Here is a 23245-nt window from a genome sequence, read left to right on the forward strand (position 1 = left end):
AAATTTAAATAAATAAATAAATAAATAAAACAAAGGTCATTATAAACCGTATTTATGTGCATAGGAACTCTGCATAGATCGATAAACTGTTGAATTGATATTGATAAAGTATTTTTTTTATACCTAATGAGAATTTACTTTAAAATTTCCGTCTCACTCTTTCTCATGTAAATGCGCATTAAACTGATGAAATGAAACTACCGTCAAGTTCGAACTTGGTTCATTTTCAAACGTATCAACAAACACAGCTGATCGGTAATATTGTTCCGTTATGGGTGGGAGGTGATATAGTGCGCTCCCATTGTCGTGGCAGATATTAAAACGATTTTTTTTAGATTTTCATGGCCATTCAACAACTGATACTATTAATATTATTACTGTTTAAAATTATTTTTCAATTAAGTTGTTATTTTAAAGTTAAAAATATTATGATATGTATTCTGTCCTCGTAGATAATTGTTGTAAGTAAAATTATGAATACGTTTATGAATAAATGTTTTGCTAATTCCTAAATTAGTTTGTTTCAAACCTCCTTGGGAATATTATATAAAATTGTGTTTAGTAAAACCGAATTTGTCCAGGTGGATGAATAATACAGTTCCGTCTTTAAAAAAAAAGCAGAACCCAGGATGAGTGTTTACGACTCAATTACTGCTCTCAGATAAAAAATCTGAATAAGTTGATCGAATATAAACAGGTCCGTCTAATTGTGTGGTGGTTGACGCGTTCAGTTTCCATTCTTACCATCCTGGGTTTGATTCCAGGCAGTGTGGACATAGTATTGATTATAAAGGCTGTTTGAACTGTCATACTTCATTGATCGTGGACTGGCATCTGAACGAAAGACTAATCACCTAACCTTAAAATATAACAGATGATCAAAATAAACTACATTTGGTTTACCAACGCAGTTCCCTGTGCATCACTGGGTGCAGGAGGGGGAATTATGATGATTCAAAATATGCGTCTATCATAAAAAAAATGTTTTAAGTAAACAGTATTTTAAGTATCTCTAAACAATTTATGTACAAATAATGTGCGTTTTTTTAAATATCTCTATCATTGTTGAAATATGTAGGAATGCCTCTGATACCGATATCGATATATGGATGATGTTTTGGTGATTCAGATATTCAGGAATTGGCGTTCTTTATTTGCCGATACACTGATACGTTACAAAGTTAGCGCTGTAGAAAACTAACGTGAGCTCGCAGTGGTGTAATTATTTTATGGCACGGTGTGAACGATGCAAGAGTTGTGATTTATGTGTTCCTAAGCATAAATGGTGTATATTTTGATTATTGACAGTGACTTTTTAATGTATAATAAAAATAAAACCTCCTTAAAATTTTGTTAATCGTTTAAGTCAATTAAATTACGCCAGCAAATTTGTTTGTTTATCTGTATTCACGAAGTGTTTACATCATAATGCACTCTTTTCCTTTCTTTTTATCAATGCTTGGTAAAAATATTATCGTACACCGATGCTGACTACAGAGTTTCTAAAAAATCAATAAAACATTGTTAATAATCAATTATCAATTTGTTTAAATTCGTTTTGAAAAATACGAACATTTTTTGTTTAAAGGAATAACCCGTTAAGCCGTTATAGAATACAAAGATAGTTTAAGATTTTGTGAAAAATACACCGTAACACTCTTCAATTTTTTCCTTTTAACTGGCGTGAATCGATCCCACCACGCCAGCTTCACAATTGGCTGTCTAATCAACTGCGCCACAAAAAAGAAGATGGATTTGTATTCGTATGTCAAAATTAATATTTTACAATTGAGCTTTTAAGCTCTGAGAAAATGTTTACAATAAATCGGTCCATGTCAAACTATAAAAACCTTTACTAGAAATATCTCTATAGACAAAAATTGTGTCTAATGATTTTACAAGAATACATAATGATTTCAAAATATTTTATAATTGATAATCCGCTGCATTTTTTCTTGCCACAAAATTTAACCCAACTATACCGAGAGAGATAAACATATACGCTGGAAGAAGAAAGAACATCGGTCAGCTTCGCTTATTTTGTTTTCTATGGAATTTTAAATCCAGTTCAGTTTACAAAATTGTGTGTTCGCGCGTGGCCGTGTCGTATCGATTCGATCCACCATCTTAGTTATTATTTGCAAACTTTTAAGGTTATTTATTCATTTCAGCAAATATACAACACATTATTTATACAACAGTAGTGCTTTATAAACGTTTCTTTATTGTGAAACGTATTCGTAAGTGAAACAAAAGTTTGTGAAAATTATTAAATCAAGTGATTGTTATTTTGAGTCGGATTATGTGGTTTTTGGTTAATTCAACTTGTGAATATGATTTTGAATTCTATTACGCAGTTTTCAGCGTTCTTTTTTTTGTGTTCTGTGAAGGAAAATTGCGAATTATAATTAAGAAATTCAAATGTATTTAGGTTATGATGCCACGAATATAACCTCGTTTTTAACAGTTTAAATCATAGCTTTTAATAAATTAACAAAATACCAGCAAAATAAAGCATTTTAAAGTAATTTAGTTCATTTTCAACTGCAGAAGTTAAATTATCTCGTCATTTCGAACCGTGTATTTTTTAACCTAAAAGTGAAATCGATGTTTTGTCCTTTGGTTTCGTGCTTTGTTAATTTTTCTATGCGAGTTAAACGCGTGCGCTAATGATCTGGATGTGATAATTATATACAAGAGTTACCTATTTATACATCTGCGATTATAACAAGGTTGAAGTAATGATTGTCAAAAAGTGAAACATTAATGAAGTCAGTCGATTGTCAGTATTTGCTGCTTGTGAAAGTTTTTGAAACGGCTTACGTAAAACCGTCCGAAAGAGTAAAAAACTTATAAAATCACTTAGGAATTAAAGTTATTAACCATTTAAAGTCGAAGTGATTACAAAAGTGGTATGCTGTGTATTAAATAAATAACTTGAAAGGTTTCCGTTATTCCAAACTGCTGTAATGGAATGCTTTTTGACGATCGGGTTTCCTCTTTGTTCCGACATATTTCAATACTTTAGACTTCATGTGACCGTGTACGACATCTAAAAAATGTATATTAAGTTTCTTTCGCGTTGTTTCATGTGAAATTGAGTGCATTTTTTAGTTTTTCTAATCTAATTTGTCACAAATCGCATTAATTAAGCAGTGAAGTTTGCGATTCGGTTTTTGCCGTTAGGTGGCGCACGCGTAGAGGCGGCCATTTTGCGGCTGCCTTCCGAACTGTCAAACTAGTAACACATTCGGAACTTGCTTGCATATTAATTCTTTTTTAATTATTCCGATTTGTACATATTTTTATGTTAATTATTCTTCTAAGCGGTTATTAATTTGCAATATTTATACGATATTGAATATTATGAACTCCATTTATGTACTTAATAGGTTATTAGTCTAGAATTAATAAAAACTTAAGTACATGCATGAAAAAATACGGTACTTAACTTTATACCCTTTGGTTTTTTAAATGAACTCTGAGTGACGGTTTTTTTTTACCAAACGAAACAAAATTAATTTTTTGTTCGTTTCAATTTCATTGATAGAATAATTCACAATCAATTTATTTCATATTTACCCAACAAATGTAAGTGAAAGAGTATTAAATACAGATTTTCTCGAGCTTTCTCTGTTCTATGACGTGGGGCATCAGAGTTTTTTTGTGAAAAAAAAAAACAGTTTTCAAGGTTTAAATGGTTTTCAGGTTTTAATGGTATAAACAACTGGTTTAAATTTTACAGGCCTAAAAACCCAGAAAAGCACTTCCAGTACTAGAATATGCTTTAATAAATTCATTTAAATAAAAAATAAATACTGGTATACTATAAATATAATGACAGGTTTTTTCCGTAGTTTTTATAAGTTTTGATTTTATAAATTAAAAAAAATGTGTACACTGCAATAATCCGTCCCGAGGGCACTTTACAATATGTTATTTTGTTTTTTTTCTGTGAATCCAGAATGGCACTTAACGTTACAAAATCGTATGTCCGGGCGGATGAAGAAACCGTTCTCTGTGTGAAATAGAACCCGAATCCGGGGCGAGTGTTTCCGACGCAATAATTGCTCTCTGATAAAAATCCCGAATAAGAAAATCGAGTGGAGACAAGTCCGCCTCGTTGTGTAGTGGTTGGCGCGATCGCCTACCAACCCTCAGGTTCTTGGTTCAATTCCTGGCAGAGTGGACATGAAATATTGACTTTAAAGGTTTCGAAACTACAACATTTCACTGATCGTGGCACTGGCACCTGAAGTGTAAGACTGTTCGCTTTACCTTCGTGTAACTGATGATCGAAATACGCTGCATTAAAAAAATATATGTATTGTGAAAATAAATATATGGATTCTCATGATTTACCCAAATATTTGATTTTGAAGGCCATTTTCAACGAGTTGTAAAGGACTCACTATTAGAAAATGGGAATCAAGTTGGGGTAGAGTGGGTCTTCGAACCACGGACCTTTGAGTCGTGAGTACGAGACACAAGCCACGAGACCACAACCCGATTCTGATTTGATTTGATTTAAAAGTGCAGTGCCCTATGCACCACTGAATGCGGAAAGGGGAATAATGATGATATATTCCATAAATAAGTATTTTTTTTCATTTTTTTGTAGAACATTTTCATTTATAACTTCTATTCCCAAACTATAAAGAAATCATTACTTACTTTTTTTGCCACGTAATGGTGACAAAAGTAAAAAAGTCGGCCTCGTAGTGCAGTGGTCAGCGCGTTTGCTTGCCATGCAAGAGGTCTCGGGTTCGATTCCCGGCATGGTTGAAGTGAAATATTTTTTTAAAACGGTGTTTTAGCGCTATACGTTTATGATTCATATCATTAATTGTAGTGCTTTCACACTTCTAGATTACGCAGACAGGGTATAGTCTAAGCTTATAACCGAGTTGCACAGTTTAAACATGATTGATGTGAAATATTTATTTAAAAAAGTGTTTGTACACTAGAATATTTCATAGTCCCTGGACTGGCACCTAAAGCGTAAGACTGATCATTTTGAATCAGGTTGTGGTCCCGTCACGACTCAAAGGTCCGTGTTTCGAATCCCACTCTACCCCAACTTGATTCTCATTTTCTAATAGTGAGTTATTTACAACTCGTTGAAAATGGCCCTTAAAAATATAAATTTGGGTAAATCATAAGAACGCAAATATTTATTTTTACAATTAAAAAAAAAAATGCAGTGTATTTCGCTCATCAGTTACACGAAGGTAAGGCGAACAGTCTTACACTTCATGTGGCAGTTCCAGGAGCAGTAAAATGCTGCCCTCAAAATTAAGTATTAGCGTATTTCATAAGAACGAAAATATTTCTTAATTATTTATTTATATATCAACGGTTCAAAGAACCTTTTACAATTAAAAGCTTATTTAAAAAAAAACAACATCTTACCTCGATGTAACAAAAATGATCAAGGTACGCTGCGATTTGTGTACCAATGCAGTGCCCCATGCACCATTAGGTGCGTTAAGGGAATGATGATGATGATGATGAATGGTGACAAAATCATTTTTATTTATTCATGGAAAGCTGTTATTTTTATTACGCGTTTCTCAAGATTACCGCTTTTACATTTTATTCAGCACTCGTTAGTCCGAATTCTTGTTACGAAATGTGAATATTAAATTTTGGCCCGGCGCGAATGAGTCAACGCGCGTCTCATAACTGTAATCGGCCCGCTATGCACGATTTTCAGCAGTCGGCGGTATGTCCACATTTAGTTATATTCCCACTTTTTTGCTCGCAAATTTTGTATCACGGCCTACTTACCGAGGCTTCTGCGCTCCGCGGAACCAAAAACGGCACGGTATACAAATTTATAGTTAAATTTCTTCAGTTTCAACAGTAAATCTAGCGATATTACGTCGAGTTTTCCCCGTAAAGCGAACGACGAAGCGACAGTGAGAGGCGCCAACGAAAGTGACTTTGAAATTTAAATTGTTCCATTTTGTGGCTTGTGTTCGTGGAAGCTATTTTGCGATATTCACTTGTTTTAAAAAACAAATGAATTCCGAATAATTTGTTTCAATATATTCCGCGGCCGGTTGAACAGAAGAGTACTAAATTAACGAGGAACTTCAGCCCTACGGGAAATTGTAAAATAAAAACAATCTTTTCTTGTGCGCGGTAACAATGAGAGCATTAAATTGTTCTGCAAAGTTTCTTGAAAATGTACGAAAAATTTGACCAAAAATATTTTATAAAAAACGCACTACTTTAAACGAAGTCACTAATTCATATGAACCAACCAATGGTATGTGAGCGATGAAGGATATTTCTGTATTTCAAAGGCTTACGCCTTTGACAAAGTATAAAATAATATTGAAAAACAAATATAATGAAACAAAACACCTGTACACAAGTATAGAAAATATAGATACATAAACAAAATAAGCAGAAAATAAAGATACAATTAAAGAAAATTAAATAAGAAATTATAACATAGGTATGCAGCAAATTAACAATGAATAAAGAGTTTAAATATAAAAAGTATTGAAGTAACAGAGGCGATGTATCATAGTATAAACAGTAAAACAAGTATAACACTTAGTACATTTTTCGTATTTCATCCGGTTTGCTTACCGTAAACGGACCAATCGGGAGTACTGACAGAGAAGAACCTCTGACGTCACACGCGGAAATATTTCAAAAATACAAAACTTAGAAAAATCATAGCGCTGAAGCGGCCTCCGTGGTGAAGTGGCTAAGACACTTGCCTCACACACGGAGGGTTCTGGGTTCGATTCCCGGTGAGAACACAACAATTTAATGTGATTTTTCTCAAGCCGGGTAAAACATAACATCACATTACACAAAATTATCTTGTATTTGTGTTATGATAATATATTGTTCGCGGTCTGGCAACATTACGCAGCTACTTCGCGCATGCGCGCAGGCGGGATGTCAGACTTTTTGACACAGTGCGATGTACGCAAACATGATTTTTACGCGCCTTCTGGTATATTATAATTATATGCCGGAACCTCTTGCGTGGCAGGCAAACGCGCTGACCATTACACGTAATATTAAAATTAGTTTTTGCAATTAAATTTACGATAAATATTTTGAATTTTCGTTTATTTATTCAATTTAATGCAACAGAGGGAGAAAACATTATTGAATGATTAATTTACGAGTATTGGCATTTGGCTTATGACCTGTCATTGGCTGGTTTAAGCGGCCACTTTACACACTGTGTATCATTAACCTTTCTGTCCATGGTTAAACGTCCACAGTTCCTCAACATTTCCATCTGTCGACTATTGTGAAGTAAAGGAGTGGGTGAGATTAACCCGGCTGAACCAAATCACCTACTGGGCAACGCCTGAAAACAATTTCGAAACGATGAATCTCACCCACATGATAAAGGTTTCAGGGCCCCGATTACAATGGGAAGTTAACAGAGTTATCTTCGACTGTCTATAAAGAAAAATCGCTATTTGTGTTCGAAAATGAGAATATTTGCATGAACATTTAAAGTAGCTTCATCGGTAACCTATAATTGAACATGTTTAGAAGAAAAAAAATGTGTGCATACTATTCTGCTTTTCATACAGAAAACTTAATTTTATTTGATTGTAATTGGGGCCCTGCTCCTTTGCTTCACAAACGTCGACAGATAGAAGAGTTGAGGAACTGTGTTTAAATATGGGCAGAATGGTGAATGTTACACTGTGTGTAAGGTGACTACCCTAACCAGCCAATGACAGGTCATAAGCCCTGTAAATGCCTAGACTTTCATATTCCCTTCTCAACAATTTAGATCGGAATAACTCCCTAGGGAGGAAATCCAGCCAGTCTACAAACATTTAGACATGCTCAAAACATTGTTGGACAATAAACCATTTGTTATTCTCGGAACTATAGTCCTTAAAATATAGCTTGATTAAAATGACAGCTGCCAAACTGATGTGACTAGTGGGTGGGAAAATACTGATCACACCACGTACCGATCAAATCGATTTTTATCAGTTTTTCATGCTAACATGAAACTCTGTTTCCGAAAATTGATATAAAAACGCAAAAACAAGCCTATTGTAGTGTGTTTAAGACAATTATTCACAAAAAATAAGACATTTTATACTTTTTTTCACGAACAACAACAATTTTTTTATTTTTTTATTCGATCGATTTACATTGATCAATTTGTTTTATCTCTAACAGATTTGCGAAATGACGTAACCTTGTAAGAACGTCAATTATAATTAGGTTTATTGAGGGAATTACAGTTTAGTGGACTGTATGGAAATTGTTACTCACTTTTAAAGTTCTTCCGATTGTTTCTTATATGGAGCACTTCACTATTGCTGCAGCGCGGATACCGGTATCGTGTAGATGATGATGAACTGTATAATTTAGCCTGTTTATACAACACTCACTTCACTTTGTACGAAATATGCTGACGCATTATATGATAAAGATTTATCAGAGAGACAACTTTTCACATGTCACTTGCTCACAGGACGGTAGAAGCGCGAGAATTTGAAATAGGAAGAGTTTGTGAAGGAACGGTATATTTACAGTCTTATATGAGTTGCCAGCAGGGGCGAACCGTGTATAGAAGCGATTGTGCACAGCTTACCATTATATTTGACTAATGTTTAACTGTAAATTTATTTACAGAAAAACCAATAAATAATAACCATTTATTTTAAATCATTTCCACCATTCGTATTTTTATCCTAATATAAATTTTAATATTAATAAACCGCGCCCAGCGCCTGCGGTGAGCTAAGAAACTAGCCTATTATTCCAGCTTATTTTTTCCTACAAATAAGTATACTATATTTTAAATGTCTTAACCTCAGTGTGGGATTTTTCTCCTAGATTAAACTTGCAGATTACACCATTTTTTTGAAGATTCTTGATTTGGAAAACAGTATTTCAAACATTATTTCTTAAGGGCTATTTTACATAATACCATAATTACTTTCATGCGTCATATTGCAGGACATATAGCGCTCGACGCGGCCGTTTTTAGCACTATTAATTTCTAGAACAATTCGGCCAGTTGACATTTCAATTGAATACCTAATATCGACAGAATTCATAGTGGTATTTTTAATTTATTTTCAATGAGTTATGTATTAAATTAATGAATATTATGTCTTTATAATATAATATATCATGAAATTACGTCGTTTGAGTCTATATAATTGATGAGAGTTGATGTATCACACAGAACCATAGAAAAATATACATTTATAGTATACATTACTTACATTTTATTATGTATCTTCTATGTAGGTACAAATATATCATATTTTTTTATAGCTTGCCTGTACATAAAATCACCATTCGCCACTGGTTGCCAGTATAGAAAATTTAAGTCAATAAATTCGAACTAAATATTAAAAAATGCAAAATAATGTCATTTCATAGAACAAAACAACCAATTTCCTTCGAGTACCTATTAGAAAACTCCAAAATTGATGTAGATTTAGGAGATTCAGAGATTTCAGAGATTTAGGAGTTGTTTTGGACTATAAACTGACATACAACAAGCATATAGATAATACAGTAAATCAATCACTGAAAATACTTGGCTTCGTTAACAGAATATCCTCTGATTTTACTAATGTCCGTACAATCAAAACTCTTTATTGTTCAACTGTTCGCCCTCTTCTAGAATATGCCTCCGTGGTCTGGTCTCCATTCTATGTCAATCGCATAAATCACATTGAATCAGTCCAACATCGCTCGCTTCGAAAAATGGCGTGGATGCTTGGACTAGAGAGAGATAATTATTCTTATACTAAAATAGAGTCAATGTTAAATATTTCTAGTCTACAAAAACGTAGAACTAATATTGACTCCATATATATGTTCGGCATACTAAATGGTATAATCGATGTTCCGTCATTACTGGAACAAGTAAAATTCAATATTCCGACTCGTAGATTGAGAAACAATGAAGTACTGTTCATCGATCAGCATAGAGCAAACTATGGCCTTAATTCTCCAATCGTCTTTGTCGTATTGTTAACTCAAGACAAGATCTGGACTTTTTTGGTTTAAGTTTACAACGATTTAAACGAGCACTAAATAAATAGTCCAGATCTTGTCTCGATGTCCCTTATGTTTGTCAATGCTTCTTTTCTTTTTTTTTAATGTTTTAAACTATTATTTTATTGTAATATTTAAACCCTATAAATTGTATACATGGACAATGTCCGTTAATAAAAAAATAAAACCAGTACTTAAAAGGGTCATTATTATCTATGTAGCTTCAGTGCGCAGTTTTTTCAATGTGTTATTTGGTTTCGCAGGTTTTATACTGAAATTAGTATATGTAAATAATTAAAAGGTGTAAAAAGTGCAATATAAACAAATACATTTCGTTATCATAATGACAGAACAATGGGCCTATTCTTGAGAACGCGGACAATGAGCAGAGTCGCCCCGGCCAAACACAATTCGGAGAGCGTCAGCTAACTAGGAACACAAGAGCCACCAATATGAGAGACGATATGGGTGTGCGCAAAAATCACGACCACGAATCCGGCTACTACGAAGGCAGCGACCATGAATCGCTGACGAACATGGAGACATCCAAGAACAGGCACAAGGCGGAGGCCTTCAAGCAGGGCAAGCGCTGCAACAACGGCGACAGCGCCGGGCTGTCGGCCAGCTCGGACAGGAGCTCCAAGAACTCCATCAAGTACAACAGGCAGAAGAAGCAGGCGAAGCGCCACGAGGAGGACGAGACGTGCTTCAAGAAGTCCGGCCAGTCGAAGCTGCCGGACCCCAAGAAGGAGCCGGTCTACAGCCCCTCGTCGCCCGTGGACTTCCTCGAGGCGGCCGGCGACGGCGGCAAGCACGCGCGCCGGCCGAGCGTCGCCTGGGACGGCGCGGAGCGGCCCGCCGTGGACCTGACCGGCGGCGCGGAGGCGCTGCGCCCCAAGGTGGAGAGGAGCAGCTCCGTGCAGGTCGTGGAGACGGAGGCGGATACGGACCTTTGCATCACGAGCCGCATCTCCAAGAAGAGAGGTAACTTGAACAGTATTTCGCTAATGGGCAATTATAATGGATTTTTTTTATTAGCTAATAAATTAATGTAAAAAATCACAAGCCGATCGCTACTATTCTTGTTAAATAAAATCTGTTGAAAAATAGGGGAGATATAAAGGATTAACTTCTAGTAATTTGAATGGTGCCAAAAACAAACAATTCGTTACGTCATCAAGTATGACGTCTTCGGATGTTTTGTGACGTCATCGGATTTTTTTTTTATCGAATCGGGAGTATTGTTGATAGCTTCCTTTTTCTATGTGTCGTTTTTTTTTTTATTTACGGCGTCCTGTCACTTATCAAATGCTACGAGTTTTGATTTATAATTTTCATGATAAATTGAATTAATTTAAGAGAGGTTGAAAACCATAAAATAATAAATGAAATTCGAGATGTAAGATGTAATCCGTTTTCACTTTCATCTGTCAGCGCCTGGAACTGGAGTGTGGAGTGGGTAAGGGGAGCTTAAGATAATATCCTTAGACAACTCTCCTCATATTTCTATCTGTGGCATGTGGCATTACCAACATTAAAATGAATGCATTACTCGTAAACACAAAATTTATTTCTGTCACAAAATTTATTACCAACTTACGAAACGATCGTTTTCGAAAGACCTTATTTTCCAGACGAAAATAATCAATGAAAATATTCATTATTATAAATATTCAGCAAGAAGACATATTGGCACATTCAAATATATTTTTTTAGAACGAATAAAATTTTAAAAAATAAAATATCAAAAAAAGCAAATGCTTGCTTACTTCTGCAGGGCAGAAACGAGGAGGGGGAGAGGGTAGTCTGATATTGCGCCGCGCTCCCCTCACTTCTCCCCTGCAGAAGTAAGCAGCCATTTGTTTTTTTTAATATTTTCTTTTTTTTAAATTTCTTTGTCCTAAATATTTTTTTTAAATATGCTAATATGTCTTCTTGCCCATACTGATCATTGTGGTTTCGGATGTGACAGGGTTAAAAGAACACTCTGTATTATAAAACGTACAATAAAATAACAAAAACATAACATAAACATTCGTGGAGCAGTTTTTTCAATATTGGTTTGGGCGAATGAGACGATCCATTTTACTTCTACCCAGCTCCACAAGCCATTTTTTTATAGCCTTTTTGAACATTTTCTCATTTCTAATTGTTTTAATATACAGTGGAAGTATGCTGGATAGGTTTCCTTACCTAAAAAAATATCAGGGAAATTCTTTTTTAAATATTTTATTACTGTTTTAAGAACCTTACGTTGTTTCTTGAATATAACATGTTGACATTGACATGTTTCAATACTTTTAAACTACTTTTAATTACTTGTATTATAAATGTATATAAAATCAATATATTGCTGCTCTTACTATAATGTGTCATTAATTTTGAAGATGTTTTTTAAATTGACTTAAATTTATCGTCTTATATTTCACTTAAAGACTCTTCTCATCATTTCTTTGAATCCCTTAAAATATGTATGTGTATATTTATGTTTTTCCTTTTTTTTTAAAAAAATGTTATAACTATTTTATTTTATTTTCTACATCTGAGCATGTTTTTCATTCTTTATTTTAATTCTTAATTTTTAATTACTTTTACAAATTTTCTTCATTTTAAATATTATTTGCATTTGTAAATACTAACTACAAACTACAAACTTTAAAATAACCTTTTTTACTTAAATTTTAATTTTTAAACTTTTTTTTTTAAATTTATGTTTTTTTTCCTTCTCTTTTTTATACTTTCATTAATAACCTTACATATAATTGCTTTATAATATGGAAACTTCCCTGGTCCATTAGAGTTAAGTCTAACTGTGTAAAATATAAAACTTTGTAACTGTACTGTATGTTTCCTAAATAAAAGAAAAAAATAAAATAAATTACATGACATGACATCAAAAATACTTTAAATATTATACGCCAAATTAGTAAAATAGTGAGTTGTGTAGGCTTAGAGTAACAATACGTTCCTGGCTATTAGAGTCGCCCGTACGGACAAAAACCATTCTATGATTATCGATCTCGTCGAGAATGGGGAGCTTCAGCCCTATGGGAAATTTGATACAATATTTTTTTTTATCGTGTGTAGATAGTAGAGAAGATACATGCTAGAAGAATGACACATTGTGGGCGTTCCAAAGTTTATATAGATGCAGATAAAACGTTCATGTTGATATATTATAAAATATGTTGTTTCTATAGATGTCTCGTAAAAACAATGACACCCACTAATTTATTAAACACATTATTGGTATATTTGTGGCTTGGAGCCAATGTCGTAAATCGCAATATTACAGGATAATATTTTTGCAACCTTTTCGTGGCATTTTTATACGAATATTAATAAAAAATATTAGCACATCGCACCTTTAGGACGAAAACGACTTAATTCAAAAAATCTCATTTTTAAGAAACTGCAAAAGAACAATTTAAATTATGACACCTTCGTATTCTTTCGTCGATTAATTCGTATTTTTCGAAGTAACCACCAAATTTTGAGTTTAAAATTATACCGAAGGCTTTCAGCTATTAATCTATGAAAAAAAGCGTTATCTAAATAAATTATTACAAGTTTAAAGAAGACATTTATTTATTGAGGCATTATTAGATTGAAAAAAAAACAAACAAACAAATGCACTTTGATAAATGAGAATATGACATAATTTTTATTAGGTCGGATCAGGTCACCAAACACATGTTTTATTCACAAAATGACAAACGTAAATTAGTCACTAAGATTATCGATAATTTAAATAATAAAATTACTTTAATTTAAATAAGTCACTAACATTATCGGTAAGTCAGAACGAAACCAAATTGGTCGTTTTAATATTATAAAAAATATTCTATTTTATTAAATATTTAATTTAATTAAAATGTGCCAAGTTTTTTAAAAAATCCCATTTGGATTAAAACAATAAATTAGGAAATTTCTGTATGTTTATTTTAAAACGTGTCGCTCTCAAGAAAAAATCAGCAGAAAATGGCGGCAGAAAACTAGCCTTTTTATTATTTAGTTCGTCGAAAATGATGAACAAAAAATTTTGTAAAAAAAAAAATACAGCTCGGTCATAATAAATTGAAAAATTTGGGTAAATTTGAAGAACGCTAATATTTATTTTTAAATAATACATTCACCGATGCATTTTAATTGATATTTTTTATTAAAATCATTAACTATGCGGTTTTATATAATAAAAAAACAAAAAATATTAATATTATCAAATTTAAATAGGTACAAACGAATCTATTAAATGTCAATCCACTATAATTTTACCGCGCCGTTTAGATTAAGATGATATGTGTGAAATAGACTATTCTACGTTGGGTGTCACGCGGCTGATTTGTTTATTTGGAACAAACAGACTTTATTTTGTTTTTATTTATTTCTTTGCAATTTTTATGGGTTGGGATTCGAACTCGCAACGCGGAACATTCGACCAATCGCCGAAGTTCCCATTAGCCACTTAATTTGCATAAGAAATTGCATACCAAATTGTTTGGTCACGTTTTTCCAAAACCCATTTGGTACACCTATCTAGCGGACTTGAGTGCTCATGTTCCCGACACAACAACGCGGAAGTGTGAAATATCATTGTACTTGTTGGTTAACGAAATGTTTAATATATCGCTGTTATTACTCCCAAGGCCATGTGCGGAATGTTTTTACTTTTTACTAAATACATTGACAGGTTATATGAATACTTTAATATATTATATAATGTACCTACAACCTGCATATAACATGTACCTTCTTATATTTATAATGGCACACATTAGGAATGCGCAACTTCTTCGATTTTTTGAAAAATCGATCAGTTTCCTCGGAGAAAGTACCTCAATTTTCATGCGCATTTAAAGTTAAAATATTTTGTATTTATTTTTTTTTTCAGAAAGTAAACATGAACAGAAAAATATAAAAGGAAAAATAATGAAACCCACTAAACCGCGTAACCGGCTTGTCAGCAGTTTTTTCCTTTACAAAGAAAAACGTTAGAGAAATCATATAAATTCAACAAGTAATATATAAACATTATTGAGAACTAAAAGCATACGTATTTTTTACACAAAATTTATTTACAAAATTTGAATAGATGACTGTTACCATTAAATAATAATCAATATAAAGCCTTGTTGCATATCAGCCATTGAATTATTTTTTTCTTAAAAGTTTTGTCAACATTTTCTTTTATGATCTGCTCAGGAATCTTATTAAAAATTTTAGTAATTGTATAATGAAGTGTTACTTGTTTACAAACCTCGGTAACTGACAAGCATTCACGTTGTGCTAGCCTTAATAATAATTATTATTATGGATAACTTATATAGCGCCATTTTCGTAATATAATACCTTAAAGGCGCTTTAAAAAGTGATTATATAAAGATATAAATTTAATTTTAACTTTAACTTTTTAATTTAAGAAAAATAATGTACTTTTTCATACTACTTTTCCACCTTTCAAATGATTTAGAGAACAAGTGGGTTTTAAGTTTCTTCCGAAACATTACTTCACTCTCACAGTTTCGGATTTCTGCTGGGAGAGCATTCCATGCCGTAGGGCCTGCGACCGCAAATGCACGTTCGCCGAATTTAGTGCGCTGTTTGCGTAGAGGTATAATAACTTTTCCTTTCGACGTAGATGTAGCTGATCTAAGCGTACGACGTCTGTCAGCTAGTTCATCTGGAATGCAGAGTTCCCTTAGATATTCTGGAGCAGAGTTGTGCAGTGACTTATACATAAGCCAACAGAGTTTGTATTCCATCCTCTGTGGAATACGTAGCCAGTGCAATTCCCGAAGTAGTGGAGTGATATGACTGAATTTAGAGATTCCAAAAATAAGTCTCGCTGCGGCATTTAATACAGCCTGTAGGCGAGTCATTTTATTCATCGGTAGACCTGCGTAGATACCATTACAATAATCGACTCTAGACACTACAAACGCATTTATTAATTGACGGGCGGCATCAACTGGCAAATTTTTGCGTATGCATTTAATCTGTCTCAGCTGGCAAAAGCATGAACTTATCGTTCTACTAATTTGAGCGTCGAGAGAAAGGTCAAAATTGAGGATGACTCCCAGTAGTTTAACGGTGGGTAAAGCGGTACTCCTTACATCGGGTAGTGCCGTATCCTGAATCAAATTCTGTCGTCTGGCTGAAGCCATCCTTGTATTGTGTGTATGTATATTATCTTTTCTGGTAGTTACTATCAAATCCATATCTCGCAACAAATTTGAGCCATAGAATAGCATTTACGGACAGGCACCCTTGCTTTTTAAAAAGTTCGGGTACCTCTTCCTTGTCAATTCTAGCTGGTCTGTTAATTAACTTAAGAGCCGAGTTTTGAAAAGATTGAATTTTTTTCATGTTGGTTTTACAAGAAAGGCCCTAACTTGTAATGCAAAACCTAAGTACCAAAAGTCAATAAGCAATTTTGCGAACCGGGTTGTGGTCCCGTGGTAGTATCGTGGACTCTCGGGCCAAAGGACCGAAGTTCGAATCCCATTACCACAACTCGATTTCCATTTTTACAGCACAAGTTAATTACGACTTTTAGGCAATGGTCTGAATATTTAAATATTTGAGTAAATTATAAGAACTCAAGTGTTTCTCTATGTATCGTATTATCAGCGCTATGATTTTTAAAGATTTGTGATTACGAAATTACTCCGCCTGTGACGTCTCAAGTTCTCTGCGGTGAGTTGTCCTGATTGGAGGGCTGGCTTCCCGGTAAACGGAAATATATCAAAACACTGTTATTGGTTGATTTCGGAGAACTAGTGACGTCTAGTCGTTCAAAGTATCATAGTTCGTTTTTATCAAAATCTGTTTTTATTTTTTTTATACGTTTTCGAGAAACTACGCCGTACAATTAAATGTTCTATTTTTACCGCGTGTAAGAAAATATTGTTTAAATTAATAATTCCCGTTGCACTGAAATTCCTCATTTAATAATTCAAATCATTTGTTAACTTAGATAATAATTAATTATGTACGTACACGTATATTTTTTTTAGTTTTTTTTTTTTTTTTTTTTTTCGGTTTCAACTTTTAGGCTTAGCTGTGCAGTAAAAGTTACTAGACGGGTGCTATAAATACTTGTTCAATAAATTCAATAGATTTTATTTATCGATATCGATTCAGAACACGTGTAAGAATAGAGATGCACATCTCTAATTTTACACATATATCTATGTTAAGTACTAGACATTAGCCCATTGCACACTTGTAGACTATTATGTATTTTGTCGTGATCGTAGAACAACGACGGATGTGCGAAAAATGCGACTTTGACTTTCTTTTATATTTGATCGTGAAAAGGTTGCATAATGGCTTAATATTCCAGATTTGAAATGTTTTTATATTTATAACTACCTTAAGCATCAAATGATATTCTTTCGTATTTATCAAGTTGTGACATAAATTGTCCAAAAAAATTTAAACCGTCCCCATGTAAAGTTGGAGAAAATCACATGCGTCGTTGTTATACGATCATAACGATGCGTAATATTTGTAGAATCTCTCTCTTTATTCCCCAAGTAGCTCGGACGGGTCTAGTTATTTATTTTTTATCATATTATATACATAAAATAATACATTTATGCAACTTTGCTTTGATTATCTAACTAGGGTTATTTACCCCGTTCTAAGCCAGTCAAAATATTGGTATAAAACAGTAAGCAATACATAAAAAAATAAATAAAGTTATTAGACATAGTGAAAAACATAGTAAAATACATAGTTTAAAAAAAAACATAGTAAAAAAAATAATAAAAGCATAGTAAAAAACCCAGTAAAATACATTGTAAAAATACTTAATAAAAGACATACCAAGCACATTTTTCTATTATATTTTTTATTATTTATATTTTTCTATTATTATTTTGTATATTGTTTTGCATATTGTTTTGATTATTTTGTATATTGTTTTAATATGTTAGTAAATATTTTAGATTTTTACATAAGTCGGGACTCTTCGATATCGAAGAGCCCCGACCTTAACACGGAATTTTCTAACAAGTCGGGACATAAAAAACATATAATTGTGTCTATGATAAAATTGTGTATTTTGTGCATTAAATAAAATAAATTTAAAAAAAAAATACGTAGTAAAAAAACAAAATCCATATCAAGAAACATAGTAAAACACATAGATATGTATAAATATATAGATATGCATAGCAAAAAACATAGTTAAATATACAGTGAAAAGAAAAACCATAAAACAAGAAAACATAATGTAAGTTGTGATAAAAAAATGTGTACACTCGTATATAGTAAAAACAGAGTAAATTAATGAGGATCTTCAAAAATTCAATCAATAAAGAAATAAAAACATATTACAATTCAAATAAGAACATGTGTTGGCCATCTAATAGCCACCATCAACCCCTCCGACTCTCTGCGACCAATTTCACTGAGTTGATAATATATATATATTATTGAGCTTATTACAAATGTGCATTCCAGGCCAAATGGTCATTGAGGACCGCACCTGAGACCTTAAAATTTGTGACATTTGTAATTCCACAACTGTTTATATAAAGAACTGGTGTCTGAAAGATTTTTCTTCGCGTGGTATACTTTGTTTTTTTCTGCAGCAACCGAAAGCTTGAAAAAAAAAATATTTTTCATCCCGAATCGAAAAAAGTACTATGAAAATCATTAAAATTGATTTACTCAAGTTTTACTATATTATTTGAATCGGGTTGTGGTCCCGTGGCTAGCGTTGCGGACTCACGGATCAGAAGTCCGAGGATCGAACCCCACTCTACACCAACTTGATTTCCATTTTCTAATAGTGAGTTTTTTACGACTCGTTGAAAATGAAATATTTGGATAAATTAAAGAACGCTAATATTTTTATTAAAAAAAATATTTATTAACCGAGGCGTTTTTATTGATATTTTTACTTATTTAAGTCATTAACTACGGAGTTTAATAAAAAAAAGGACAAACAGTAAAGGTATAAACGAATCTAATAAATAAATGTAAAATCCACTTTACTTCAACTGTGTCGTTTAGATTAAGATGATAGCTTATGTTAGGTTTTTGTTATTTTCATTGTGCGTTTTGTAATATAAATAATATAGATGTGCATATATACCTAGTTTTTAAAACTGTCAATATTTTGTTAATTATCTCTGTTTATTAAGTTAGTCTTCTTTAACAATATTTTGAGTTTGTCCAAATTTTTGTAGCCGAGGACTGGATTCAACTCCCTGGGGAGCTGTTTATATTAACGTATTACAACAGGGATGAAGAACATTTAAGAGGAGGTAATATAGAAGTCTAGGCATCTACCGGGCTTATAAATAAAGGTTTCAGCTCTTTAACTTCACAAACATCAACAGATGAAAGAATTGAAGGAATATGTTCAAATATGGGCAAAATGGTGAATGTTACACAGTGTGTAAAGTGGCCACTTAAACCAGCCATTGACAGGTCATAAGCCCTAATCAGCATGGAAGGAACAGATAGACACATTCTTTAAAAAATAATTAAAATTAAAAATAAATGCATTGTGCAAATAAATCATGTTTTCGTAATATATATGTTTTTCTTTTCTTTTTTTCATTTCATATTTCGTGTCTATTATTTTTTTTTTTCTTATATTTAAAATATATTTAAGTAAATTACTATTCTTTAATTTTAATTGTATTATTTTACTCTATTTTCTTACTTAAAAAAAAAAAAATCTTTAAACTATTTTTATGTTTATTATTTTATACGTATACAGTATTATGTCTGTACTCTTCTTATTTGATTATTAATTAAAACTAATGTCTGAGCACCCGATGACAAACTATTATTGAATAGTTTATCGGGACAAAATATATCTTAATACTTTGTTTTCTTTATAATGTATTAATATTGTAATAATATGTATATTTTATTGAATAAAGACTCTATAAAAAAAAAATATAAAAAAATACCATATATGTATGCTATTAATTTTTAATAATTAAAAAAGGAATGGCCCACGCTCAAACGTTTAAGTCTTTGTGGGCATTTTTTCCAATTCATGTTATAGCTTAATTTTAAGATGTATTTTCTCCATAGTGTATTTTTGTAATTATATCTCTCTGTAAATAATATGTGTATGGAAAAATAAACAAATAAAAAATAAATAAAAAATTACCTTCTCCAGAATGTTAATAATAATAATAATAATAATGTTTAGATAATTTATATAGCGCCATTTTTATGAAAATCACCTCAAGGGCGCTGTACAGTAAATAAATATCCCAACACGTCTTGCAGCTACAGAGCGCATGGACGGTTGGGATTCTAGTTCCTCGTCTCCAATTATGATATATATGAGCTAGATAACAGAACGTCTTGCAGCTGCAGAGCGCATGGACAATAAGAGATCTAGCCCCTATTTACATTTTTGTTTTTAATTTTTTTATTTGACAATGAAGTTTAGAGTTTAAGTGATATTTAAAACGAAATAAAAAGCAAATTTATAAAATTAGAATTTAGATAACAACAAGTCTTGCAGCCACTGAGCGCATGGACGGTTGAAATTCTAGACCCCATTTACTAAATTTAGATATTTGATAGTTGATAACATTTACATAATATGATAAAAATAATATGATAGCTAACATCACAAAAAGTCTTGCAGCTTCAAAACGCATCGACGAATGGAATTTCAACAACATAAGAATGATTTTAAAAAGTTAATAATAAAAAATAATTTTTGAAAAACGCAATAATAATACATTGAGCAAAGAACTAGTAAGTATGGCAATTAAGTGAACATGTAACAGCACATAAAGTAAAATATAAAAAATATGTTCTTCATCTCTGTTGTAATATGTTAGTCTTCTTTGTTTATTCTCAAATGTAAAAATGTCTCAAAAAAGTATACTGTTAAGTGTCCTTGGCACTGGTAACTCCAGTAAGGACACATATTTTTTATTATTAAATGTAGTTTGTAAGAGAAAAATATGAGTAAATAAATACATAAAACATATTACAACAGAGATGAAGAACATTGAATGAAGGAATATAGATGTTCAAATATAGGCAGAATGGTGAATGTTACACATTGTGTAAAGTGGCCACTTAAACCAGCCATAGACAGGTCATAAGCCCTGTAGATGCCTAGATACCATATTACTTTCTCTTAAATGTTCTTCATCTCTGTTGTAATATGTTAATATAAACAGCTCCCCAGGGAGTTGAATCCAGTCCTTGTCTACAAAAATTTGGACAAACTCAAAATATTGTTGTTAAATACATAAAATATGTGTGAAATAGGCTATTCTCCGTCGAATATCACGCGGCTGGTTTGTTTATTTGGAAATTCTTGTAACAATGAATAGACTTTAGTAATCCACCTTACTGTATTCTATCGTGCCGTGTGGATGTTCACCACGGTGTGGTATGGGCCATTCTTGATTAATTAGAAAATTTGTGTATCCTTGAACGTAGCTCGATTTTTTGTGCAGGAAAATAACCTTTAACCATCCTCTTGTTACATTAAGTAAGCCTCATCCAAGCGGTACTAAAAAAATATGCTAAATCTTAGAAAAGTACTTATCTGATTTTTTAATATTATTTTATGTTTTATGATACTTGATAATTAACGGTGTAATCAAATCTTTCGAATTGACAATAAAGCATACTTTTTCTGAATTTTTTTTTATTGATTAATATACGTAATTACATAATTGATCATCATCAGCATCATACCCTTTCCACACCTAATGGTGCATGGGGCACTGCATTGGTACACCAATCGCTGCGTATCTTAATCATTTTTGTTACATGATAGTAAGCTGATGAGTCTTCCACTTCAGGTACCAGTCCATGGGCTATTTTATTACTACTACTACCATCACGCCATTTTCCCGTAGGGGTAGGCAGAGAGAATTGACCGCCACACACGTCTATCCTGGCATACAATCCTAGCTTCTTCCACATTCATACATATTGTCATACACGCCCTTCGGTTCTGTCTGCTTTTGACATGACCAGACTTAAGATTTTGGTTTATCTGATCATGCCACGTCTTCCTTGGTCGTCCTCGTCTCACGTTGCCGTTCTACGTGACCAAACCATCTCAGAAACCCTTTGTCAATCTAATTATATAGACTTTTTTTTTTTAATTTGCACCACAACAGGCCAGGCGGCCCAATAACAGTGGTGAATTACAGCACAGAATACCCAGGCTTAAGAAAAATCACGTTTAATTTTTGTGTTCTCGCCGGGAATCAAACCCGGAACCTTCCGTGTATAAGTCAAGCGTCTTAGCCACTTCACCATGGAGGCCGCTAATCTATTCTGGTGTAAAAACACCCTTTTCAATAATATTTCATATCAACCATGTCGGGAATCGAACCCGAGACCTCTGCATGGTAGGCAAATGCACTGTCCAGGGAATATGAAATATTGAAGTGTGAAAACACCTTTTTAAAAAAATATATTTTATGTTAACCAATTGAACCCAAGATCTCTTGAATGGTAGGCAAACCTGCTGACCATTCAGGAGATTACACCACGAGGCCGACATAATTGATACATGTTTTTTTCTCTCTGTACAATCTAATTTTATATATTTTTGTGTTAAAGCTGTTATTTATTAACAAATTTGATTTATTTTTATTAGTGTACACGGCACAAATGCCTTTTATAAACACAAGCATATATACATTTAAACATAACAGTTTTCTATAAAAAAAATGTGAAATAATAAAAAAAGAATATTCAGCAATGTTTTGAGTACGTCCAAATGTTTGCAGAGAGCCTGGATTTTCTCCCTAGGTAGTTATCTGGATCTAAATTTGTTGCTACAGAGAGGGAAAACAGGGGTTTTGACCTGTCATTGGCTGGTTTAAGTGGCCACTTTAAACTCTGTGTAACATTCACCATTTTGCCTGTGTTTAAAAATCCATATTTCTTCAATTCTTCCATCTGCCCCTACCCATGGGGAGCCAATATCTTTTTATTGGCGATCTTTCCTTCGGGAAGTTGGGTACATAAAATAATAAAATGACTAATCAGTAAAAAAAGGTCAACAAATCTAGGAAGGATGACCTTAACAGACAACCTTCGAACTTTTCGACTTGGTACTTTTATTTTATTGTCCCTGATCTTACCAGTGTAAAATTTCGTCGGAAATAAAAAGCCACGGCATCGGCTAGAGAAAATTCTGGAAGAAATTCTTTAAAAAACGTTCATTGATAAGAATATAATTATATAGATAGCA

General features: G+C 32.7%; 1 protein-coding gene across 12 annotated transcripts in view; it reads left to right on the forward strand.

Moving 5' to 3' along the window:
• Positions 1-23245, forward strand: part of LOC148283450 (ribosomal protein S6 kinase alpha-5-like) — a 151579-nt gene that overhangs the window by 11391 nt on the left and 116943 nt on the right. The window contains exons 1-2 of one of the 12 annotated variants that reach the window (XM_088243853.1): positions 2071-2431; positions 10290-11010. The exons of 2 other annotated variants lie outside the window; for them this stretch is intronic. In XM_088243853.1, the coding sequence (XP_088099979.1) occupies positions 10479-11010 (532 nt within the window). In that variant the 5' untranslated portion in view covers positions 2071-2431; positions 10290-10478. Of the gene's footprint in view, positions 1-2070; positions 2432-2747; positions 2913-5674; positions 5828-10289; positions 11011-23245 lie in introns of those variants that run through there. 9 more of the 12 variants (XM_088243848.1, XM_088243850.1, XM_088243852.1 and 6 more) reach the window with 9 other exon arrangements.

Source organism: Micrasema longulum, unplaced genomic scaffold (assembly GCF_059751315.1).
Source record: "Micrasema longulum isolate JH-2025_06_02 unplaced genomic scaffold, ASM5975131v1 h1tg000237l, whole genome shotgun sequence".
NCBI lineage: Eukaryota > Metazoa > Arthropoda > Insecta > Trichoptera > Brachycentridae > Micrasema > Micrasema longulum.